Source organism: Nipponia nippon, unplaced genomic scaffold, assembly GCF_047370975.1.
Source record: "Nipponia nippon isolate SJK-2023a ecotype South Korea unplaced genomic scaffold, ASM4737097v1 scaffold_10, whole genome shotgun sequence".
In the NCBI taxonomy this organism is placed as follows: Eukaryota; Metazoa; Chordata; class Aves; order Pelecaniformes; family Threskiornithidae; genus Nipponia; species Nipponia nippon.
In genome coordinates, this window is record NW_028262291.1 from 25714464 (window position 1) to 25741115 (window position 26652).

Genomic DNA, 26652 nt, shown 5'->3' on the forward strand with positions numbered 1-26652 from the left:
TAAGGGAAAATACTCACTAATAACTTAATAGTTCTCTACCTTAACTGAAGAAGGGCAGCTGCTCAAATGTACTGTATGACAGATTTTTTTCTAAATAAATGCTAATACCTTAATTGTTGTCTTTCTCTATTAGAATGCATGCAACAGAGCGTACAGCTGGGCTGACTGCTGTGTCCTCCCCCCCATCCCCATAACCACCCAGTTTCTTAAAACCTGCCTTGGGGTCAAATTATCATTTATATTGACAATTTCTCTGCAGTTCCTCCTCCAGTTACTTGGTTACAGAATCCCTCTGTCGCTCTTGTGCTGCTGGCAGAGCGGTGATTTCATTTCATCAGAGAGATGGTGGCACACAAGGGCTGGATAAAAAAACCTTCTCATGGAGGAAGCTACATGAATCACACCCCCCAAAAATTTCTGCATCTAAAGTATCAGGCATGCAAAAGGGTAAACCTGTTTTTGCACTTTTAATTGCATATGCAGCTATTTTTGTAAGATTGGCTGACCTAACAGGGGATTGTTTTGGCTCTTTCTGAAGCAATTCAGACCGCATCATGAAGAACAGGGCAAGGTAACCTACAAGGATATATGTACAAAAAGATGTGTATTCCATCTGAGAAAATCTGAGTGGCAAGATACTCTTGTTCTTCATTCCAATGAATGCTTTATTTATTACCAACTTACATAAAACACTGGCAACTGACCGATGACAAGATCCTAGATTATCTGCAGCTGACAAATGTACTAAAGAGTCTGAGATGGTTATAAATACTCTACTTTTTGTCCTCAGTTTGCTGGGATTGGTTATTTTTAGCAAATAGCCAGTCGACCTTATCAAAATGAAGAATCAAAAATAGTCTGGAAAAACACTGCAAGGAAAGGCTATTTTTAGCTCTCTGTCTATTCCCTGCTGCTATCCAGCAAGGTCTGATGGCACAGCTCATGCACAAGCGCTTAGTTATTCTAGGCGAACGCTTGTCATGACCTGTTCTTTCCCTGAATACCTCACTGCAGAAAGTATTCAATTGATTAAAGACTAATGCATCTGCAAACCGTGACAGCTGAAAGCTTTAGGGAGGGGGGAATGTAAACTGACAGAGCGTTTCTATCTGCATGTTTCTACCACATCATAGTTTCTTTGAAGGGAACACTGGTCTAACCGAATCTTCTCATGTCTCACGTCCTTCAGTGGGAGCGACAGCAGCAGACCTCCAACGTATATTTGTGTTTCTTTTTTCCTTTCAATTCAGGAAGGCAGTGGAGGACGTAGAGCTACTGCCATCAGGCAGATCACTGTATTGACCAGCACCATCAGTCACAAACCAGCAGCACTGGAGGTGTACGATGGACTGGCTCAAGAGATAAAACCATGCAACTGGCTGCTAGATACAGTTTATTGATCAGACTAATTATAAACTCAGCTGATACGAATGAGGGTATTGTTTTGTTGTAAGACATAAGCCGAAAAAGTGAACCAAGGCAATGACCTGGCTGTTACAATATCCTGCTTTTCTCTTCCATTTAGTCCAGTACCTTATATATTGGTAGTAGCCATAAACACATTTTTCAGAAGAAAAAAACGAGCTCTGATTTTTTAGTTATGCTATGCCATAGATTGAAAATAAGGCAGAAAAGATGTCCCCAACCATTAGTTTTCCCCTTCGTATTTGCCTTTTAAAATCATCTCCTTTTATTATAAAGGTATTTTCAGAATGTGCTGGTTCCAGCACTGACTGCCTAAGGTGCACCATAATCTCACATGCAGCTGCTTTACATGTGTGGAGATGCAGTAGCCGAAGGCTCTCCGAGCGTTTCTTTCTCTTCTGTACACTGATCATCCCAGCAGATAATACATGATGCTGTATGCGACAGCAGGCAAATCTATGGCGTGATGGTAAAGCTCTTAAAAACAAATTCCCAGACAACCTCAAAGAGTCAAGTAAGGCAGGACATAAAAGGGCAAAGCAAAGAGAGGTGAAATATCTGATTTCTCTTGTGCATTTATAAAAATTGATAGCCCGTTGTCCAGATGCAGATGAATATTTTTACAAGCTATAAATGGCAACCTGGAGTCTAAAAATAGACGCTGTGCTGCAGACTTGTCTGGCTTAGCTACACCACTAGAATATAAACAGGTTCCCTGATGTGGTTTCAGGGAAATCTCTATGAAAACAGACTACATCCTCCATTTTTCTTGCTATTTTGAAATAAAACAGCTGATGCTGCTTGCATTTCTTTAATTCTAGCTTTTAATAAAATTGCAGTTTTCAAATTTTCCTACAGGGATGACATGTATCATCAAGCCTCCGTGAATATTTCAGCTGCAATTGATTCGATGTGCTCTCTTCTCTCTGGCAGAGCAGGGAGGCAGAGGAAGAGCCTGTGGGCACCGCGTGGGCTGGCGCACGCTGTGCTCGGTGGCCCCCAGCCCCCCCGGCCGCACGTGGACCAGCCAGTGTCCCTGTCACGCGACAGGGCTGTGGACACCCCCTCCGGCTCAGTCACATCCAGGCACGGCTCACGCTGATGAGTCCCACAGCTGCAGAGATCCAGCGCTCGTCCCAGCAGCCCCAGCACATGACTGGTGCCCCTTCCAATTCACAAAATCGGACATAGTCCATTCACCTTCCAGAAGGAGAGTTCCTGCCTCTGGTTTACAAATGCGGCAGCTCGCAGCAATTTCAAGCTGATGGGTTAAAACCAGAAACATTATGTGCTCTAACCAATCCTCGTAACTTGCACTAGGGAGGAGGAAAAAGCCGGTACCAGCGCTCAGAAAGGATGCTTTAAGATCTGTGAGTCCTTTCTGTTGTTGGCTTTGAATGTCATGGACAGGATGAAGGAGGTAGCAGTGAGTCTGAGGAGAATGCTGCATCACCTGCTATTGCAACATGTGTGAGAAGAGGTTGAGAGAAAGATGAGAAAGCGCTGCAGTGGCAGCGTTCCTCCTTTTCTGCGGGAGTACCGAGCTGCCTCTCTGCGTGCATGTGGACGGCTTTGCATGAAAGTGGTTTTCCCAAGGGCAGGCGAAGTGAAAGAGAACTAACCCATTGCTGAGAGTCAAGACTGCTTAAGGACACTGTACTGAGAGAGAGGGGGAGGGAGGGAGAGAGACAGAGAGACTCAGTTTAGAGGTTTAGAACAGGGACAGGTACAACCCCCCATCCTTTCACAGACGCGCATTGTAGCATAGTACACCATCAGCTCACCATTGTACATAAGATACAAATATATAAAAATGGATACAAGAAGAACTGAAGAGGGGAATAATACATTTCAGGCCAGCAAAAGCTGACACTGTGAGATACACGTGCTAAGAGTCTTTTAAACAACCAAGGATTACAGGACAGGACCAGAGCTGGCCTGCCTTGTATCCCAGGCAGCAGAGAGCAGGTAGCAGACTGGAGATGCTTCTGGCCCAGAAATCAGGCGACTGAAGGGGCCGCAGCAGAAGTTAGCATGGCAGGACATTGCTGAGCTCCGGTAGCTCCCTGGAGACCTGTGGCTTTACAAAACAGAGGACTTGCTCCTCAAACAGCCCATACCTGTCCTCGGATTGGCAGGAGAGGAGAGCCAGTATACAGGTGAGAACCGTTTGCAGGCGGGAGATGTAACGTTACCCTTGCTTCCACTTCAGTGGCACTGAACGTAGCCAGGGTCTGCTGGTATCAGCCCGGAGAGCAAAGGTAAGGAACACGGGTGCCACGTGCAGGGACACTGCACGGCACTGCCGAAACGTCTCCGCTGCACCGTTGCAGTGCGTGTGGTTCAGCTGCACCATCTTACCTGCCTTTTTCTTTTTTTTTTTTTTTTTTTTTTGCAAAGGATCAGTTTGCCTCCAGACCAAGTCAGCTCCCGTTTTTGGGAATGAAACCAGTGTCTGTGATTCCCGCACAGCTGGGGTTTTGTGCAACAGATTTGTCCTGCTCTGTCTTCTGTCAGGAGAGGGGGTGGTTCAAGTTACTCCTGAGAAGGGTTTGGGAAAGGCGTGGGTTTGGTTTTTTCCCCACTTGAGCAGTGTGACACACGACCCAAGAGTGCTCGGTCAATAAGAACGCCCAAAATAGTTTTGGGAAAGCGCACAGACCTGGCAGAACGGGAGCCCGGAGCGCAAGCGCCCGGAGGGGCCGGGCAGCGGCGGCCCACCGGCGGGAGCCCCGCACCCCCAGGCGAGCGCCAGCGCCGCCCCGGCACCGCTTCTGGCCGGAGAGGGGTCCCTCCGGCGGGGACAGGCCCTCCCGAACCCTGCGGCGGGCTTCGGCCACCGGGATGGGGCGAAACCCGCCGCCGTGCTGGGAAGAAAGCCACCCGCTGTCAAGGAAACTCCCCACAACGTAAGGCGGCCTTCGGCGGGGCCGGGGCCGGGGCCGGGGCCGGCAGCCCGCCCGCCGGGGTGGGGCTGCGGCGGCTGTCGAGGCAGGGACGTGAGGCAGGGGAGGAGGAGCGGGCACGGCCTTCGCCTGCAAATGGCTGCGGTGTGACAGTGCCGCTTTCGTCCCCTCCGAGGCGGCTGCCCCGCAGCCCGGCTCGGCACGGTGCCAAACCCCCGCCCCCGCCGGCCGCGCAGCGCCGCAGCCCCCGCGGCCGTCACCGCCCCCGCCGCTCCGCCCTCCCGCCGCGGGGGGGCGCCCTGCGCGGCGGCGCGGCCGGATCGCGGCGCTCTTCGGCCGCGGCTTGTGCGGCGCGCGTGCGCACGCCGCCCCTGCCAGGCCGGGAGGCGGCGGGCACCGGGCACCGGCACCGGGCACCGGCGGCGGCCGCCGGGCGAGCCCCGCTCCGTGGGGCCGCCAGCGAGCTGGCGGCGCGGGCAGTGGGGCCCGAGCGACTGCGGGCGGAGGTGAGTCTGGGCGGCGGGGGGTGCGGCCCGCCCTGGCCCGGCGCCGCGCGGGGAGGCCGGGCCGGGTTGGGCTGTCGCGGGCGTCGCCGGCGGCCCCGGCCGTGCCGCCGCTCCGGCGGGCCGTGTCTGCTGCCCCTTGCCCGCGGCGGTTCCGCAAGGAAAGCAGGAGGCGGGGGAGCCGCGGCGGCGGGGGCCTGGCTGCTGCCGGCGGTGTGCCGGGCAGCGCGGCGGCCGGCCGGCCTGGGCCCTCCGGGCTGCGGCGTCCCTCGGAGGGCGGCTGCTGCCGCGTCTGATACGCCCCGTCGGTTTTTTGCCACCTCTTTGCTGCGGTGTCGTATTCCTGTTGCTAAACGATTCCATGGATGGAGAGTTACGTTTCATTGCGGTTTTTCCCCCCGAGGCTTAGGTCTGGACAGCTTGGCTGAGTGACTCAAATGCGTTCTGCAAATGGGTAATCTCTGTCATAACGCAACGGTTCTGGCCCTGTGTCAGGAAGGAGGAATAACATGGTTGACAGTCAGAAGCGTATGGGAAGGCTTGAGTTATAAAACTTAAGAGTAACGTAGCGTTCTGGCATCTGCCCTGATAACAGCGTCACGCGGGTATTGTACAGCAGGTTTTACAGGCTGTCTACAGACTCGGAATGTGAACATAAATCGATGAGAGCAACTGTTAAAAGTGGAATATTTATTAGCGTCTGACATCATGCTGTTGTGTGTCTGTGCAGTCACTTCGTGTGTTAGCCGCCCCGTCCTGACAGTCTTTTGTTAAGGACTGCCAAATAAACATAACCCAATTTATTATAAAGACCATTTAATGTCTTATTCATACTTATTTTATTCATATTTGTTGTCTACTGTACAGTTGACTGTCAGGCTTTCTTGTTCACAAAGCAAGAAAACATCTCATTTGTCCAAAGGGAAAACACATAATTATACCATCCACATTCTTCTTCAGGAAAAACATGCTTACTACATTTAAAAACCTCCCACTGTGGAGAGCTCAGGTTGGATTTATTTATTATGGAAGCTCCAGTTGAAAACCGAAACAGGTTTTTGTATGCAACAAGTAGCTGATTCTTCAGCTGATTCTCTTTGTGATACTTTATATTACATCATGTTTTTCACTACAAGTGTTATTCAGAATACAGTGAACAATTATTTAAATGCTTTTCTTAATGTGGCTGCAGCGGCAGCTCATAGACCACTTTTTTGCCCCAAAAGGCATATTGACAAAGATGACAAATTAATTTCTTTTTCTTGCCAGAAGTAGTTTAGCATCATTCTAGTCGGATATGGTGGGGCTCCTGTAAAATGCAGTTTGAAAGCACCTTTACATTAAAAGCAGTATCATGATGGCCCATTATAAGCCCTTTGCAGGGTATCCGGGTTGTTTCTCTTCACTTGTAGATGAGCATTTTATTTTTTTATTAGTATTCACTATGAATACACTTAGACGTAGATGGAGTGGCACCTGCAAGGACTCACTGCTTCTGTGGTGTCTGAGATTTTTTTCCCCCCCTTGCTGCCCAAGCTGTGTCCTTTTCTGACTTGTAGTTGTTAACTGGCTGACATCATGCCATTACAACCAGGCCCAGCAGATGAGCCTCACGTTGTCCTTGCCAAGTGGCAGTCTCAGTTGCCATCTTACGTTTTGGTGGGACATGTGAGCACCTGCAGAAATTTTACCGTAATTGGCCGAGGCAAAGACAGCCTATCTTGAAGGGGTTAGCTGAATGTTTGTCTGCGTTGTGGTAACTATGTGCCTTTTCCAGAGTTCATCCTAAAACCTCTCTCTTTCTACTTTATAGAGACAAGAGATAATTGATTCCATTATGTGTGCGTCGGCCAAATATAACACCCGGGGTCCAGCCCTCATCCCAAGGATGAAAACCAAGCATCGCATCTACTACATCACTCTCTTTTCCATAGTTCTGCTTGGCCTAATTGCTACAGGAATGTTCCAGTTCTGGCCTCACTCCATTGAGTCATCCAGCGACTGGACCGTTGAAAAACGCAGTGTCCATGATGTGCCTGTGGTCAAGCTTCCTGCTGATAGCCCCATTCCGGAGCGGGGAGACCTGAGCTGCAGGATGCACACTTGCTTCGATGTCTATCGATGTGGCTTCAATCCCAAAAACAAAATCAAGGTATACATCTACTCACTGAAAAAGTATGTGGATGAATATGGGACGTCAGTGAGCAACACCATTTCCAGGGAATATAATGAGCTGCTAACTGCCATCTCTGACAGTGAATTCTACACTGACGATGTCAACCGGGCCTGCATTTTTGTGCCATCCATAGATGTCCTCAATCAGAACGCGCTCCGTATCAAGGAGACAGCTCAGGCTTTGGCACAGTTATCCAGGTACTTACTGAAACTTCAGTGTGTGAATTTAAAGAACACAAAGTGGAAAAAACTAAGGTTAATGCAGGAGGGGAGGATGCAGTGAGTCAATGCCAGAGTTAGGCTCTGACAGAACTTCTCATCCCTATGTAGAGAACACCTTTCTAATTGTTGTCTGTTTCTTCTTTTGCCTTAGGTGGGATCGAGGCACAAATCACTTGCTCTTCAATATGCTGCCTGGAGGGCCACCAGATTATAACACTGCCCTAGATGTTCCTAGAGATAGGTATGTGTTTTGCTGTGTTTGAAAGCACAGATCTGGGTTTAAATGCCATTGAAGAAGCAACAAGCTCAGAAGTGCAGCTGATAGCAAAGGACATGCTCCTTAACCTTTACAAAGCTGGAATATGATTTCCTTTCTTCTCAAAAAAAGGAAGTAGAGAAGTCCCTGTCTTTTATAGGACAAGTGTTTGCTCCTGAAATCTGACAGTTTAGCCCCATCCTTAATTTTATACGGGATGTGGCTGACAGCATTTGCTCTTAACTGTACGTCTTGCTGTAAGGATGGAGAATCTTGAGGTTAGACCTGTATCTTGTGTGTTACTGAACCTGAATGCTTTACAGAATGTCCCTTGATGCAAATTAGAAGTTCAAAAATGATTGTAGCTGCAGCTTTCTGATAGAAGTCAGGTGCTTCAAGGGCATTTTAAAGCAGCTGCTCTACTTGACAAAACTATGGTGAATTTCAATAGTTTTTGTTATCTTAACAATTACACTGTATTAGTAATTGGTCAAATGCTCTTAGTTATTCTCTGTCAAGTGCGTTTTGAAAATATTTGCCAGAAACTTAAAAGGTGTGAATCCTGAGCTCAATTTTCACTTGCAGAATAGTTTACTTTTGGAAGAGGAAAGGAGGTTGTAAGGCAAAGAAAATTAGAATAAGAGTAAGACAAACCTATTTAGCTTAGATATTGTTATTGAATGTGTTTCTACTAGATTAGGCTGTATGAGCTTGGTTCTGCTGAGTTAGGTCCCATGTAAGCAATCCCTCTCTTGAAGGTCAGGGTTAACTTTCTTCTGCGGAATGTCAGCAAAATCTTGCCTGAGATGTGGGATCTTTGCTAAGATGATTGTGTATGGAATGTATCTTGATTTCTTTGCACCAAAGATGATTTAAAACACCCTTCAATGCCAGAACAGAACATGTTTTTTCTGGACATGTTCAAAGAGTAAGTTTACATCACGGATTGTGAAGTAAGGCTTTAGTTTTTTACTTCTCTGTATGAAATATGTTACACGCATGTGGGTTAGCCTGAAGAGGGCAGTCAAGCATCATTTTTACGTAACCAAGCCTGTTAATCTGTTAGTAAATACTTGTATTTGTTATCTTAAGATTTATACGTCTTAAGGGGAATTTACAGTTGAGAATGCTCTGTTTAATTGAATGGACTGTTCTGGGACTGTGTGTTTGTGGATGCGTGTGTATGTCAACGTAGATTTATTAATTGAATGCAGTAGATTTCTTACACTCTTACACTGCAGAACTACAACTTTTTCTTTTTTTTTACTTTTTTTGTGTCAAATGTACATTTATATTTGGCCTTATGTCTCTTGGCTGAGTATGCAGGAAATGTATTATTTTGGTAGGTGTTTGTTCTAAGTGTTTGTCACGCTAACATGGAAAGCCGAGTAATTTCAGTTAAAAAATCCTATCTTTTTTGGCATACAGCTGTTGTCATAGCTTGCCAAACTGACTCACCCTGCAGCTGTACGATCACTAGCTGTAATATATAAGAGAGGCAATAACAGCGCTTGGGACGGAGAAAAGGTGGAAACTCCTTTTTGTAGGCAGCCAACAATTAGACTGTATTCAGTGTAGTACAGAACCTGTACTACAGGTCACAGGTGTGAAGGCAAGGGATCTGTGAAAAAGTCAGTAGTGTGGACCTTGTCCTGGAAGGGCCCGAGTGGTGCAGTACGAGGTTACAGTATGATTTGGAGACCTGGAGATCTTAGTTAATGTCTTAACAGAACAAGCGACCTGGGTGTGTTTTCTTAATTTGAGAATGTCCACACGTGTTACAGAATGGGTAGTTAAAAAGTGTGAAGGACAGTTGTTGGTAGCATCACAGGGTGAGAGGCTGCAGGCCAAAATAAAGGTACGTTGGCAGAGTTCAATTGGTTTTGAATGACTGGTCTGAAGAAAGCATGGATTTATGGGATTTTGGGGATCGCTTGTGAAATACACAGGTAATATTTGTGAAGTTTGCACAGGGAGTGTGGCCTGCCTTCTCTATTCGGCACATATCGGAGATCATACGCTGTTGAACGGTAGTGGGTGATGAGGTTTGATAGAGTTGTGTTCTGTTGATTTGCTGCAGAATATTAATCCAAGTACAATAAGACCTTGTACACAAAGGGAAATTCAGTTATATGATATTTTTACATCTGGAAAAGTCTTTAGCTAAGTTACCTCACTAAGGGTTTGTTTGTTAAATCTTTAAATCCAATTTCCGAAGATAGTGTAAAAGCGCTTTATTCCATAATTTCAAAGGTGGAAGTCTGCCTTGTGGGCATGGAGGCTATGTTGCTGGTATTAGCTGCCATAACATATGTAATCTCCTGCCATAAAACTTAAAAAATAAGTTCTTTATTATTTGTTAATAAGTGCTATTGAATTTGGTACAGTAATGAGGATGAAAGGATTTCTTTTGCAAAGCTACTCTGTAGCTGTAGAATTGAACATATGAACCAAGATACTTTTTCATTCTGCTTCAGTTGACGAATTGGGTTTCAGTGACTTGTGAAGTTTGGCAGAAAGCTGATGATGATGGCAGCTGGGCAGAAGCATTTAGGGTACAGACCAGTTGGGGCATTTCCTGAAGAGAAAGAAGGATCAATATCTGAAAAGTGGTGAAGAGTTGCTCAGGAACCGGCTCATTCCTCACTGATCAGTGCAATTTAAAGATTCTTTGTCTTGAGTGCATTAAGAGTTAATATCTCTACTCCCTTACTGCACCCTACAATGAAAATCCGAGTGGAGTTATTTAACTGGTGTTGGTTCCCCGTGGGTTTATTTAGGTAAAAGTCTGCATGACACACACCTGCTTTCTCAAGGCTGATGAGGTGCTGTCATGTTTTCACCGGATCCAATTAAAACAATCTGGTTGTAGTTTCCCAATTAGGGGGGGTTAACAAAAGAGGAGCGGGATATGAAGTGCGAGAACAGCAACACCCAAGCCAATTTTTTCTCCCTGCTTGTAACTGAGTTAATATGGATAAGACACGGAACATGCAGCTTCAAGGGTGAGACCTAGTCATAGCAGCATTGTATGCGTCACCAAAGGCGGGGGGGGCATTGGAAAGGAATCCAAAATAATCACTTGATTTGGAACATAAATTCTCACTCAGCACATACTTGATTTATCATCCTGTTCTCTAGTTGATTTCTGCTCCTGCCATAGTTTGTGTTCTGAGTGAAGAGTAGTAAAGGGCAAGTTGTTTTGATTTTGTAATTGTCATCAAGCTGAAATGCGTCTCTAATCCAGAGCCTGGAATTTTTAAAGAGCTTCCTGAATGACACTTAGGACTGCTTGCTTGACTACTTGGGTGAAGTCACGTTTATGGCAAAGTGTGATCGTGGTGTTTGAACACTGAACAACTGTGCTGCAGGTCAGAGCAGGAGGTGAAGTATCCCGTGGGACGTCTGATGGGGGGTTAGACCAGGCAGAAAGTACAGACACATCTGGGGTGCCATGTTCTGATGGGAAAAAATGATAGTTCTTGGGTGATAATTAGGTATAATGATAATCTGTTGTATAACAGCTGTGGAAAAACTGCTTCTCCAAACGCTATACTAAGGATTTCATTCAGTGATATCTGAAAACAAGAATATCAGATAATGGACTGTCAGTGCCTCTTCCAGTCTCACCTCGACTTTTTGTTCTGATGTATCTGTTCTGATTATGGATGAGACATGTGCCTGCTCCCAGCTGAACTGTGGCAGTATGCAAGCTTGCGATAATGATTGGCTGTAATCATAGCTGCTACAATGGGTACAGATCCTCAAGATCCTTTCTGTAGTGCCTAGCATAGTGGTGTATTTGTGTTCTGCTTCTTTCCACAGAGAAAGAGAGAAGCTGGAATTGGAGAAATATTTTTCTCCAAACTGCTTTGTATGGTACCTTAAGCAGACCCAGTATCCCTGGGGCAATTTAAAGTATAGCACACCCTGCTGTTTGATGACAAAGGACTGAAAGTTTGATCAGCTGTTTGAGAAGTCTCAATAAAGAAGCTGAATCTGAGCTTCTTTTGGAAATAGGATGATGTGTTCATGGTGCCACCTGGTCACTGGAGATGAAATGGCAGCTGAAAAGGCGATGTACTCTACTAGCATATTTCAAAGAAGCCTGATTTGGGACAGGAGACAGTGACAAGCCTGGTTTTTTTGGCATTGTGAATGATGCATTGCCTTCTTCTGTGCACATTGTTCTTTTCTGTTTCTTAAAGCTCCTCTGTGTGGCAAAAGGTTGTCCCATCTAGGAAAAGCCACAGACAATCAGGGTCATCCTGTTGGGAAGTTGAATTACACCTTAATTTATCAATCTTTGATGATTCCCATGCTCTGTAGCACTTAGCGTCCCAAGCAGCCTCTACCATTGGAAGTTAGCTTCGGAACATACAGAATTCTTGTTGACATGTTTTCTGTTTATAACATTCTTTGTGTAATATAAAAATGAAATAAATTTCCCTAGTTTGTATGATCGCTTTGAAAATACAGTTGCAAATAACGCCATTTTATTTTCCAGCCTGAGAAGTCCAGAGTCACTGTAAGCTGCGAAAATACTATGTTATTGTACCTGGACTTGTATCTAAAATATAGCTTGTCTCTAATACCTCAAGAGCTGCGCTATACCCTATTTTAGTGCAGGCATCAAGGAATATGTTAACTAGTGTAAATAATTAAGAATGTATTTCTTTAAATTAAAATTGACTTAGGACATGTAAGCTTGCAAAAATGCAAAATTATCATAATGACTGCAATAGATTAAATTTCCCTATATTAATGCAAAAATGGTCCATTCCTCAGTGATCATACAGAATCATAAGCATTCTGTTGATGACTAGATCCAATCTGGCAGTAAGCCCAGTTCACGAAAATTAAAGTGAACCAAAAAGCTGCATAAAAAATGCCACTGACAAAATCTGAGGGAAAAACTTACCTCAGAGCATGCATCTTCTTGATGTTCTGGTAATGACAATCAGTAAATCGCACTCCGAGTGTGAATAGTATACATACTCTGTTTCAAGTTGCTTTCTTGTATTTTTCAGAGCTCTGCTGGCTGGTGGAGGCTTCTCCACATGGACTTACCGGCAAGGCTACGATGTCAGTATTCCTGTTTACAGCCCGTTGTCGGCAGAAGTGGATCTGCCAGAAAGAGGACCGGGGTAAAGCAATTCCCATGAATTGGTGAAAGTATATTCAATATCATCTTTAATATTGATGCTGATAAAATATAAATATAGCTACTAACTTGTTGGTGGGCTTGGGCTATTTTGTAAGAATTGCTTTTAATTACTCTTGCTCTTAAAATATGTGATGGTTCCAGTGCTAATGGCCTTTGCTCATCTGCCAATGTGTGGTTTAGCTATGAACTGAGGATTTTTTTTTTGGAGTGATTTTTTTTTTTTTCCACTGCAGAAACTGAACTGTGAAATATGACAGCATGACAGTGCTGATGATAGTAGAATGAGATTAAATACTTCCAGTGAGCTGGCAAGGTATTTTGGATATAAATAAAATAATTGTTAATATGTTTGGTTTCTTTAAAGTGTAAGTAAAGCAGGGCAGTACTTCAAAGCAATATAGATTCCCTAATAAATGATCACTTCAGACAATTGATTTTAGGATACTTAAAAGCAAAGTAATGGCAAAAGATCACTATTGCAGTGATAAAAGAAGCGTGCTATACCTCCATTGTGACTTTAAAGAGATAGAAGGGATCACGGGGATCAACACAAGTGCCTCAGGTAGTACCAGCCAGTGCAAACTTTGAATGAGTAACAGGAGAATAGGAGCGAGGATGTGATCTTTACCTCTATATGTCTTACAGATGATACATTCTTCACAAATCAGTTTAGATGTGTTTTTGGTTCTGAAGTCCTTTCAAAATGGCATTGAGAGTTTGGAACAGGAGAAGCCTGTAAATACAGCTCTGAAGGGAAGAAGTTCTTGCAGAATGAATCTTAAGGAGATTAGTGTGGTCAGCTCATGAAAAAGAAGAAGGAGAGCTTATTTGGTTACGGGAATAGTTAACATCCAGAGCTCAGAATACTGATTTAAATTTTTTCTTTTTTGAAGTAATGGAGTAAGACAAACACAAACAGCCCCCCTGACCTTGTAGTCAGAAGTAAAGCAAGACAAGTGGGAAATAAAGCACTAATTTTAACAGGGAATGTAATGAGCCATTAAAATGAGCTACCTTGGAAAGTGGTGGTTTCTCTAATCCATTCATGTCTTCAGAACAAGAGTAGCTAGAAGTCTGGAAGGCATGTTTTCATTGATTATGGAAGACCGCTCTTTTAATATTTCATAAGCCTCTTAATTATACAGCTGAAAATGTTTCACTGTGGCGAGGTCTTACCTCTGTTATGGTTTAAAAGATGGGCAGACTGAGGCAATGGGGGTAAATGACATGTCTACTGATTGTGAAGATCAAGTTTAGAAATGCAGAAGCTTTAGGTCCTTTTTTCTGACAGCATCCTGTAGAAAATATGAACTATTGAAGTTGAAAACTGTGATTGAAAGGGTGCTGCCACTATCAGACACAAAAAGTTACTGTACTTCAGCTTCTATTGTCTTCTCCTCCGGTAAGGGCAATGCTCTTGCTGTTGCTCTGGGCTGCTCCACGTAAGATACTGCAGTCAATTACAGGACAAACTTGTGCAGCAGTGGTTTGCTTTGCTCACACCCTTTATGTTCCTGCTTGCGATGCTCCTGGACCAGGCCAGCGTAGGGGATCTGGTTGCGTCCTAATTGATTCTTCGTAGATCTCAAGCATTATTATAGTCCGACACAGAGTGAAAGCATGCTTTGTATTTCTGTCTGGAAAGCATGAATGTGATGATAGGCTTCATCACGTATAGAACCAATTGTAAAGGGATGCAGTCATATTGTTCATGTCTATGTAGTCAGCTAAATGCTGCATCTGCTTTTAGGTCAGATAAGAGAAACTGTTATGTGGGAGCCGATGCAATGTATGAGTCCATGTTCAGGGAAGGGGTTGGAGCTTCCATGTTCTCAAAGATTTTTTTTTTTTTTTTTTTTTTTTTTTGGTGAGAAAGAGATTGTAGTCTCCGGAGTACCATCTAGTGGCCAGTTAGCATTGCTAATTGAAACGCATTCACAGGTTCGATTGCTTTATGCAGGAGTGTGAAAGGGAACGATGCTCAGAATTCAGGCTTGCTTGGGATAAATTATTACATTCCACTACACTAGCGTGTTATTTCCTGGGGGCTGGGACATACTTTCTTTTGTAGCAAGATTTGATAGCTAGATTTTGAGTGTCATAGGATGGTGACAGTTTCAAAGCAAAATTTGGTTTTAAACATATACACAAACAAACCTGCATAATTTTTAGCTGGTTATAGGCATTTATTATCACTCATTTGCAGTGGTATTTCCTTTTTGTAAGGCATATAATTTTTTATTCCTCTTGCAGAGATGAACTGAGGGGTTTTGATTTACTCTCCTTTTTAGCTGGATTGTTTAAAATATTTTAAATCCACCTCTGCCAGAAATATATATTCTGTAGAGCCGCTGGTAGCAAGTTGGTAGCAGCTGGAGTCTTGGGAAAAAGAATGTTTAGAAAAAAATCTATGTGAGTCTCATCTGTTAATTGGAGCAACTAGAGTGACCAGCATGAAAATGAGTAGAAGAGGTGAGAAGAGCAGCAGGAGAGGTCTGACTTTATAAAGTGTGTGTTTGTATGTGTTTTCAGAGCTGTAAATTAAAGATAGCATCACGTGGAGTAGAACTGGAATCTGAAGTGCAGGCCTCGTGTTTCCTGTGTTCTTTTGGCAGCGCGAGGGCAGACACTCGCTGTGTGTTCCTTTCAATGGGGAGTGGTGGAGCAGTCTGACTTAGCTGACCCGTTTAAAAGGCAAACCAAAGTAGATGAGAATGAGCATAACAATTATATGATGTGCTATTTTCCAACACTAACATAACTTTTTAAAGCAGTGAGCACCTAATCTGAGACTGTCTTCCTGTGTGTTTTACCTCCAGTGTTAATCAGCGTCTTGAAACACGTCAGTATTAAGGCATATTTTAAATATTCATGTTTTTGGAACATGGTAGGAGTTGAGAGTGAATGGGATAATGGGCCTTCAACTTTGTCCTGGAAATGTTGCCTTTATGTTGCCCAAAAGGGACAGAACGGAACCACAGTTAATGAGATGAGCGTGTCCTGTTGCTGTTGTCACCGTATCAAGACTAAGCATAGAAGTCAGTTCAGCATCTTCTTTTCGATTAAAAGTGATGAGAAAAATATATGGGAGGAGGAACTAGCAGCAGCATTCAGTGTCCTATCTACTTTGTTACAGTACACAAGCACCAAACAAAAGAACAAACAATCCTGGCATCAGTAGCAAGCTGTTTTAATATGTAGCTAAATAATGTTTATTTCAGTTTATAATAAAGGTTATAATGCAAGTGCCTATTCTAATGTAATAAGCACTCTTTCCAAGTACAAATTTATTCAAAGTTGTAAATAATGCTGAGCCACTTACTATCCAAGATTTAATTATATTGCATCATTACCCTTTCCAACCTTGTCTGAAAATAAGGTCTTGGCAACGTGTCCACAGTTAGTTAATCTTGCTCTGCTTTTTCAGGATGGAAGGAAATGTGTTCTAGAGCTACTTGGAAGTAAACTCACAGTGCTGTCAGGTAAACTTGCTGTGGTTTTTCAGTCCTCGCAGGTATTTCATTCTGTCATCTCAAATGGCTCTGCACCCAGAATACCGGTCTGAGTTGGAAGCTCTTCAAGCTGAGAATGGGGAATCAGTGTTGATCCTAGACAAATGTACAAATCTGTCAGATGGAGTCCCTGCTGTTCGCAAACGTTGTCACAAGAATCAAGTCTTTGATTATCCTCAAGTGCTTCAGGTAAGGCTGTCTCTCTTGCAAACTTCTCTTCCCCTTGGTGACTGTCTTAGCTGTGGAGCTGTTCCTGTTTAGCGCTGGTAGGGTACTTCCTTGTGTTTAGTTAACTTGCTGGCTATGTTTTGAAACTGCATAATTTGTTATGTTAGCTTGGATATTACCTCCTAACTTTATTCTTATTTTTAAGAGGGCCAAGAACTATGTACTCAAACTGATATGCAGACTGCTGCAATTTGAAAACACTGCTTATGTATAACAACTTCATGACATTGGTCATGGCGGTCTTCTAGTAACACATGACAATGTAATGTAAACTTAAAAAATGATACACAGATACTGCCAAATCCAGCAGCAATGGGAGGAGAAACTTTTGGAGGCCAGACAAAATTGCTCACTTGAGAACTGGGGAAGAACGTTGGAATCTACACCCTCTAGAATAACTGGCAAAAGGACCTTCAGCAGGCATGGATTTGGAATTGATTTCTCATATGTGACAGTCCAGGCCTTGCTAGATGAAGCTTGGAACAGAGGATGGCTTTGTCAATTGGAGGGAAGATTAAAATGAACTTTAAAGAGCTTATGCATGGATTTATTTGGGGGCAAAAAAGAGTGCTACATTTAAGGAGAGTTGGTCAGTTTATATTTTTTGTATGCAGCTTAGTAGTTAAACCCTACAAAATTATCTGCGTAGATACGACAGACTGAGCTAGAAGACTTGTCAGCATGCAGCTATGAAAACATCTAGGTGAAATGTGTTTCATGGCCTTGGCCCAACTTCCAGAGGCCTTTTGATGTGTCAGTGAAGATAAAACTAGATAGCGTTCTCAGACCCCTGTGTCTCTTGGCAGTTCACTAACAGAGAGGTGCTTTGGCATGCGGTGTGGTGAAGTGAGTTATGCCACAGGCCACTGTGCTCTGTCTGTGGCCACCAGCACATAATCTGTCTTTGAACTTCAGCAAATGATGATAAAATAACAAACAAGCTGAGGAAAAGCAAAGTTTCCACCCCTTCTGTTATGTTCTGTAGGAAATATGTTTGAAATTCCTTGTGGAGGAGGGGGAGAGGAAGGAGAGGGTCACCCTGGGTCCTAAACTTTCAGCCAAAAGGGAAAAAAAAATATTTGTTTGCTTTCTTTAAATACAGACTGGATTGCTGAAGGATAGCAAGTCAGGGAATCTATATCTATATCTTGCTATATATGATTTTATAACTCAAAGAGAGCTGGCACATGCAGAGATTGTTAAAATACTTTCCTTTGCAGAGCCCTGCGTCTCCCTTTGGAATGTCTGGCTGATAACAGTGGTGATGCGAGGAGATGTATTTATAGTAACCTTTGTCTAGACAGGAAAAATGGTTATCTGAGCAGATGAGCATGTGTGTCCACATCTGGGCTGCTTGTTTTTTCTCTCCCAGACCTTACTAGAGTCTCTTCCACCTGCTGCTGTGTGATCTAGTGAGTCAATGGTTAAAATGTGTGTTCATTCTCTCCACTCCTTCCATTCCCCGCACCCTTCTTTTCCCTCTCTTCCTGTCTGAGGGGGGGAAGGGGAACTGCCATCACAGTTCATCCTTTCCAGAGCTGCCTGTACAGACTTCCTACTAGACAGGCTCTTGAGCTGCTGGGTTGCTAATGCTTCCCGTTTGCAGTCTTCTCTTGGATGAGGCTTTCAAGGCTTTTAGTACTCTGTGGGTATGAACACAGGTCTTACGATTGCACTAGGAAACAAGTGAAGAGCCAGCAAACCCCCTTGTATTTCCTAGTTCCATTTTGATGTTTTGCTGCCCTGCTGAGCCTCCTGGCTTCTTTTCCTCAGGTCACAGAACGCAAGCGGGAAAGATGTTTTCATATCGGTGGGAGCCCCTGTATCAACTTTACAATTTTTCTTTCTTAGACTTAGAGATAATACTGACTTGGGCTTTTTCCTTGTTTGTGTAGCTGAACTCTGCAAGCATTTATTTTGCAGTTTTGAATCTGTAGCAAGATTCCTCAGTGGCAGTGAGAACTAAAGTCCCTATTTACAGGGTGAGTGCAGCATAGTCAAGAAGTCTTCTCTGCTGCAGTTTAAACTCATGGCTTTTTGTCTTGTGTGTTGTGGACGTGAATAGGTGGATTATATTCTTCCTTTTTTGCAACAACTTTTTATATCTTTGAAGCTCCCTTTAGCCATCTTCCTCCTGCCCTTACCCCTTCAGAATAAGTAGTATTGATACAGACAGTCTTTCCTTGTAGATCTTACTTTCAAGGTAAGTAATCAGCCTTTTTTTTTACCCCTGGAAGTGCATTGCCCAAGGCTGAACACGCTGCTCTGTCTGAGGTCTTTTATTACTGAGAAGAGTGAGTGATTCCTTCAGGTCTCTTAGATCATACTTTTTGCATTCTAATACAACCTGTGGGTGGAGTGGTTTGTTTTTTTCAATAGCACAACATTGCTGACACATGACTACCCTTTCTTTTCCTGTCCTTTTGTGGGAAATGTCCTCTTCTGTAAAGTGCGAAACCTAGCCAGTTACTTCATGCTTTATATTTGTGCAGTTGGTTATTTTTATCTAAGTGCTGGACCCTATATGTGTCCGTATTTTTTAATCAATTTATGCATATAATGTCAAACTCTAATTCCCTTATCCATTATGCTTGCTGATCCTACAAAATCATGGGTATTGTCTAGTAAGTATGGTCTTAATTCTGCTATTCGGTTAACTAAGGGACATATTGAATACTGTTGCACCTAGGAAAGATTATTTGGTCCATCACTGTTTTACCTGTGAGCCACTGCGAACTGCTTTATGCTTAGAGTTCTGTAACCATAATTTATGTAACTATAAAGCCTATGAGGGCTTTATCTAGCCCATGATTTCTTAATTTGCCTATGAAAATTATATCAAAGATGTCAAATGCCTTTTAAAGTTGAGATATGAAATGTATTACTTCTCTGCTATCCATAGAACTGAATTGCCCTATAATGCAAGAAAATAAGGTTGGCTTCATACAGTTTGTACTCAATAAGTTCAAGCTGATTGTTGCTCATCTTGTTATGCCAAACTTTCAAAATGTTTAACTTATTTTTTCCCTTGAATTTTCTCAATTAGAATTCTGAAGTTTGGCGATTAAAATAAAGCATAGAATAATCCCATTAGCTGACTTCTCATCTCTCCACTTACATTTTTGAGCCTCTGGAAAATCAAGTTGTGTAATTATTTTGAATTAGCTAATAATTCAGAATACATTGTGCACGGAGCAAGCCCATTTTCCTTGACTTGTTTACAAGGGGGAGGGCAGGAAAGCATAATGCATATATACATACATATACACACACATAATACAAATCTTAACATTTCTTTTTTGTCCTCATCTGTGTGTTGGATACCATTTGTTGACAGGAGTCTACGTTCTGTGTCGTTCTACGTGGAGCCCGTCTGGGACAGGCTGTGCTAAGTGATGTTCTTCAAGCTGGCTGTGTCCCAGTCATCATTGCTGACTCCTACATTTTACCTTTCTCTGAGGTTCTGGACTGGAAAAGGTCTGTACCCTCACTATTGTACATCGAACCACTGCATAAGAGACTTCATTACATTCAGTCATTTGAATGAAATCTGTGTGATAAGTCAAATGTACTGGGGGTTACAGGGAATAGAATACAGAGTAAGATACATGCAGTCTTTGCCCTTGATGTATTATGCATCAAAAATAGGAGAGGAAAGCGAATGAGGCCGATATGACGGAGCATTTGGTTGTCCTCTAGGCGATCATATTTTTTCTAAAACAGACTTGCTGTATTATCTTCTGCTTGAATTCAGTGAGGACTGGTGTGCATTCAGGCTCTTTTAAGGAAAGTATATGCTACAACTTGCATCATGTGAATGCTAAATCTCTATATTGTATTATGATTCCTAAGTTCATCTGAGACTAAAAGGTGTAATTATTTTGTAGCTGAGTACACTGTGTTAAGAGCTTAGATTATTTTTCCATACATGCACTATGCCCAGTTACGTGATCTTAGGATAATAGGTACAAAAATTACTAGTTTGTATACATAGCACTGTATATGCTCTTACTGTTTGGTCACTCCAAAAATCTCATCTGACAGCAAGTCAGTGGCAATCCAGAGATGAGAATTTAGGATTTCTGGGTCTCTGTCCCTTCTGTATTTATTAGATTGTCTGTACAGATCAGGCCACAGACTTGTGGCATTATCTGTGGGCAGACTGGCTGGTGTTGTGAAGGAACTGCTACAAAATAATTAATTACATTGAGAGAAGACTGCTTTTTTCTGCTAATATTTTCTGAATGTGTCTTATTAGAATAGGACAATATTCTGGGTTGGAAAAGCTGTCGGTGTCTTCTAACATAGAACTTCTTTCTTCTCGTCTTACTGTTTGTTTTCTGTTTTTTGCTTATAGAGCCTCTGTTGTCATCCCTGAAGAAAAGATGCCTGAAATGTACAGTATTCTGCAAAGTGTCCCCCAGCGACAGATAGAAGAGATGCAAAGACAGGTAAAATAATGCACTGTGTTTAAATTATTTTCCTTTATTTACGGTTGGAGTGTAGGTTCATACGCTTGCCTTACTATGAAATCTGTTGGAATGCAGAAGCATCCATTGTACTCTCATGTTAATATTTTGATTATTTGCCCCTCTTTCTTTATGCTAAACATATGCATTCACCATTACTTCTCAATATTGTGTCTCTATCCGTCACTGGTGCAGCCAAATGTGTTGAACAGCAGCTGTTGATCAGTACTACATTACCCATCAGGTCAGGAAGTTAAGAATATTGCATATAATTGCGATTGCAGAACACTTCAGTAGGCAGACTTCAGTTACTCAGAGTGGATTTTCTCCAACCTACTATGTTAATGCACATGCTGTTGTGAAATACATTATAGCATCTTTAGCATCCACAGTGATCAATGCCTCCCCATCCTGGATTGCAGCCAATTTCCTGAAATGTGAAATTGAGGTTTTGACTATCTGCTTTCTCACATAAAGATCATGTGGTATTTGCCATGAGTGGAGACTGCCGGTTCCTACCAATGTAGTCAAACTCCACTTTCATTAATTTCACTTTTTCTGTGTCCCCTCTGCTTTCTTAATGCACCCTGGGATGGAAGCTTTCCCTGAATGCAGGTGTACTGTCTTCTCTCATATATTCCCGTATATCTGATGAAATCACAGTGTATATTTGTTTCTTTTTTCTACATGGTATTTAAATTGTATTAAAGAAGTTGTTCGAGAGTCTGTCTTTATCTCAAGAGAAGCTTTGGTTTGTAGATAAATTTTAATTGCTCAAAATGTGAGGGAAGCATTAAGTCCAAAATGTTTTAAATATTTTAACTAAGTTGACAATTCCTCTGAGAGGGGAAGTTTTGCTTATTTGGTGACTGGAAGAGCTGAGATCATGAACTGTCCAAACTCATGAATGAAGTCTGTGTCGGCTGCGTATATAGTCAAAAAGAAATGTCTTCTAGTTTACTCCAGTTGATGCCGATTCCTGTTTATTAGCTTTGCTGTTACGTACACTGTCATCATCAGTTGCTTTAATTCTAGAGCTCACACATAAAATGCAAGCTCAAGAGATGAGGCCTGTTAGCTGTGTGAGGATTTTCACAGAGAGTGAAGAGTTTTGTTGTCAGATTAGGGGATTCAACCATGTTGTTCTTTTGGTGGTTGGAATATATAGGTTACATCTTTGGGCCAGTGAAGATGTAAGATGTTAACATATATTGTAAACTTGTATTTAGGATCTTTCATCCTTGTCACCTTATTGTACCTGAGCATATATTGTTGTAAGGTAGGGAGATACTGTTACCATTGTTTTTCCTGACGAGGAACTGAGGCATAGAGAAAGTGAGAGCCAGGTATGTAGGGAAAAAATAAACTATCTGATCTCAGGGGACTTTTAAAGACGCATGGGATTTCTGTAGTCAAATTTCTGCAAGAATTGTGAAGACATGTATCTGAAATTCCCTTGCCCAACCTTAGTGACAAAGTCAGCTTTTGTGTGGTCCCTTTAAAAAAGTGACCCAAGGCATGGTTTTTCAGGGTGTAGCCTACAACACTAGTTATTTCTACCTAGACAGTGCTAAAAGCTGCACAGCGTATATTAATTCTGAATATGTGTGGAGAAAATAAACTCTCAAATTTAGTGGTAAATATCTTTTCACACCTGAATTCTGTTGCCAGCTTCACTTCATTCTCTGTACAGAGAGTCTGCAAATATCACAGCAGCCATCAGGGGTCTCCTTTCTCTTTAGTCCCTTCACACAAATGAGCCGTTTTGGTGGGACCCACGAGCAGCACCAAGTTGTCACCAGGGATGGCAGGTGAAAAAGTAGCTTTGCTGTTATAGCTCCTGGAAACGTGATTCTGCTTTATTTTCTTTTTTTCCTCTTGACATGAACTTAGAGATGTTAACACTAGGGAGTTTTGCCTAATAAAGCTTTAAAACTGACATTAATATTCTGTTAAAGTGTACATTGATTTTCTTGTCCATTTTACTAATATCATAAAATAATCATTTCAGGATAGTGTTCTCCTGCTACAGAGGATGTACTTGACATTATGGACAGCTTAAACAGTAATTTTAAAGTATGAAATCAGGAAACAACACTAGTTTGCTAAAAAAAAAAAAAAAGAAAAACAAACAAACAAAACCTACCAACAAAAACCCCAAAACAAACAGAAAAACCCCAGCCCCCGAAACCAAACCAAAACCAACCAACCAAAAAAAAACCCAACAAACCCTAAACATTCACAACGAAACAAACCAACAAAACCCCCTTAATTCACATGATCTATGTTATCTGTAACTCCATAAAATTAAGTTAAAGTAGAAGATATTTTAATACCCAGAATGCAGTTCCAGTCTGTCTGGAGTGAATTTTGTTGGATTATAGGTGGTTTGCAGTAGTTATTGTCATTGGGTCCAAAGCATCGCTGAACATATTGGAAGCTGTGATTCTATTGACTGAAGGTGGGAAGTATGTTTTTCTAAAGCTTCCTCTTGCACCTTGATGCTTTTGTTGGGGATATAGCCGTGTGTTTTGGTAGTAAGAGTATCAGGATGAAATCACAAGGTCTGGTCTGTCTTGTCTTTGTGAATTTATTAATGCCTGCATATTGAGGATACTTAAACACATTATCCATACATTTCATGTCCTGTCAGCCTTATTTACGAGGTAAAGTCCCAGTATAAGCATCTGTGAAAGTCCCTTGCTGATACATGGTTCTGTGTTCTAGCTATCTGATAGGGTGAAAAAGTACTTAGTGACTGATATTGTGTGGACTACCAGTAACCTGATTGCTTTTCCTCATTGATAAATACGTGTGCTACAGATTTTTGTTTCCTTCCTCATCAGTCTCACAGTAGGGAGCAGTTGCACACTTTACTTGCTGTCATTCTATTTAAATCGTTTGGGAAAGTATCTTAGGACTTTCTGGCTAGACGAAATGTCTTTCCAGTTTTTTTCAGTGACAGTGACAATGTACAAGAATTAATGAGTGAAGATTCACAAAATAAGGCTAAAGTGACGATAAGAGAAGAGAGAATTTGAAGTTGGAATGAATCTTTTGAGGAGGCTGGTGCTAACGGTAGTCCAGAAGCAAAGTGAATTTGTCATAAGTGCTCTCTTGTTTCTCAGGCAAGGAATTACTAAAATGAAACTCAGCTAATACCCATGTATAGAATGAATCTGCAAATGAACTGGAATGATTTATACATGTTTTCAGATGTGATCTATAGCAGTTGTTTATTCTGCTTAGCCATGGAAGGGCAACAAAAGCTTCAAAATACTCTGGTTTTGCAAGTAGCTCATATTTCTCAATAATATTTAAACTGCCTTCTTTTGCTGCTTCAACTTCAAGGGCTAATAACAGTTGATATACAATATTTTGAAGCTTGTTTTTTATCAAGTGGAAGAGGACTGACTGAAGCTGGTCTTGCGGTATGTTTGGTTTTTTCCAGTCCGTTCTAGTTTTCACTGAGCATTGCTCTTATTGAGATGGAAACAAAGATAGTTAGATCACAATGATCATGTTCTTTCTTGGTTTTACATTGTGAAACACTTGGAGTCTGATATGACAGTTACAAAAAGATTGGTCCACAACTGATTTAAAATGAGGAAAAAGTGATCTTGCAAAGAGCTTTTATTGAAATCGGAATGAAAATTGTTTTACAACATCTCACTGTTTCCTTTGCAGTTAGGATGCGTTTAGGTTTTATTTCAAAAACTGGTTTTGTTGCGCATAAAATCCCACTAGGGGAGACAATAAGTTTTTGATAGATTTGTGAAACGTGCTTTGCCAGTACCTGCCAATTAATGTACTTTTTCAGTAAATTAAGAAAACAGTTGACATGTTCTGACATGAGTATGGTGGAGATCATCCTCTTTTTAGACAAACAGAACAAATCCTTGCTCTAAATTTCTCCTGGTTTTTAGTAGGATGAAGCATGTACTCATCATACCTATCAGACTTTCTGGGTCTGATAACCTTTGTGGGATTGGAGCCTTGCTGTGCAACTACTTTCGTTTCAGTGGTTGTCTTGATTATGATGTAATTGTTATCCTCAGTTGGAAAACCACATAATGAAAACAAATTTTATTGTAAATGTTAGCTTGCCAGTTTTTTTGTTGATTAGGCACTCTTTTTGCAGTATTTTATTGTAGTTGATTCTTTGAAGATCATACATCAAGTTTAAAATATACATATACACGCACATACATATGTATATGTAATTTTTTTTAAAAGTTGAAATAGATTGTCTACTTTTAATGAGTAAAATTTTCTCTGTGCTTAATTTTTGTTTTGTTTCTGGAAGTACTTCTAGCCGTACATCTGCTGGAGAAGAGAGGAAGGCTCTTAAAGAGAAGTCATTACATTTAAAACATATAAGAACCTGAATTTGAAAATATTTTCTTAGAATTTGTACACTGATCATGAGCATCACACAATGCTGTCACGAAGAGGATGAAATAGAGGTGCTTTAGCTTTGGAGTCATCATCTGCTAGGACCTATGGCTGGTATGACCTGGGCTGTGATTTCCTATAATAGAAGTTTATTTTGCTCAGTTGTTTTGTCAGATGGTACATGGTATAAACGAGGAAAGAGGGTTATTGGTTTGAGCAGAGCTGGAGTGTGGGAAATCAGAATTAATTTCTACTGCACTCCATTATACCTGATTGTGCTGAGATCTCTGGAGATTAGCCTTATTAACTTATGCTTTTATTGTTCAAACTTGCAGAACATTTTGCCCTCAACAATTCCTGGTTCAGTTTCCTGTCTTACCTCACAAAAGGGAATAGTTTCTGTGCTCATAGCCTAGTCTACACCTTTGTGAAAAATTGTTACATATTTTCAATACTACATGTACAGCCTATGTCCATGAGAACTGGAGACTAGCATATGATAGCTATTATAAACTCCAACATATTGACCATCAAAAAGAGCCTCTGCTAGTTGAGCTGCTAAAATTAATAGCGGTCTGGATGAAACTTATGCATCTCTGGGATTGCTGTCTTGTCTGTTTTCTACAGTAATGTTGTCATTCTCATTTTCTTTGAAGCTTCCTTGAACCATCCCCCTCTCACAAATAGTTCCATATGGAGTCTGAAACACTGGCAGAAGTGCCCAGAGGCAAGTCGATAAGCAGCTCAGCTGCGCAGCTACTGATCCAGCAGACTTGATGCTGCATCCTTATGCTTTCATTTTCTCTGCACCACAAACCAGCACCCAGGTAATAGCAAAGTTCTAGAAGTGGAGGGGCAAGAAAGAGAAGTAAATGTGATAGACCTACATGACAGAGAGTGAAATTTGAGATTTTGTCTTGCTCCTGAATAAGAGTGAAATAGGTAAAGGAAAAAAGCAAAACAAAACTTTTCTGGTATCTGCCTATCCCATGCTTTGTACAGTTTCCCCCTCAACAGAGTTTTTCTAATGTTTTGCTTTGAAAGCCTGTTAATCTCTAGAAACATATTTCACCACTGTGGTTGATACATAAATGTCTTTAACTTGTATGAAAGTTTTCCTCAACTTATATCTGAGCCTCTGTGCCTTTTTTTGTGAGATGAATGTGTCTATCTGTAAATTTTGTAATGTAAATGTTTTTCCCTACTAAATATCAACATACTTGGAAGTCTTTTAACACAGATAGGCTTATTAAGGCATAGGATCAGAATATGAAAGTACTGTGCAATGGGAATAGAAGAGTTATTCCTCTGTTTATTTAGGCATTCTTTCTCACTGAACGGATCTTAGGTAAGGAGTTTATTTTCAAAAGAAGGCTTTGTGTGCCTGTTCCTTT

General features: G+C 41.9%; 1 protein-coding gene across 3 annotated transcripts in view; it reads left to right on the forward strand.

Moving 5' to 3' along the window:
• The first annotated feature begins 4317 nt into the window (after nt 1-4317).
• EXT2 (exostosin glycosyltransferase 2) overlaps nt 4318-26652 on the forward strand; it is a 79642-nt gene continuing 57307 nt past the window's right edge. The window contains exons 1-7 of one of the 3 annotated variants that reach the window (XM_087746014.1): nt 4318-4334; nt 6648-7207; nt 7383-7472; nt 12518-12634; nt 16160-16355; nt 19732-19871; nt 20752-20845. In XM_087746014.1, the coding sequence (XP_087602140.1) occupies nt 6672-7207; nt 7383-7472; nt 12518-12634; nt 16160-16355; nt 19732-19871; nt 20752-20845 (1173 nt within the window). In that variant the 5' untranslated portion in view covers nt 4318-4334; nt 6648-6671. Of the gene's footprint in view, nt 4335-4685; nt 4838-6647; nt 7208-7382; nt 7473-12517; nt 12635-16159; nt 16356-19731; nt 19872-20751; nt 20846-26652 lie in introns of those variants that run through there. The other 2 variants (XM_087746015.1, XR_015701900.1) reach the window with 2 other exon arrangements.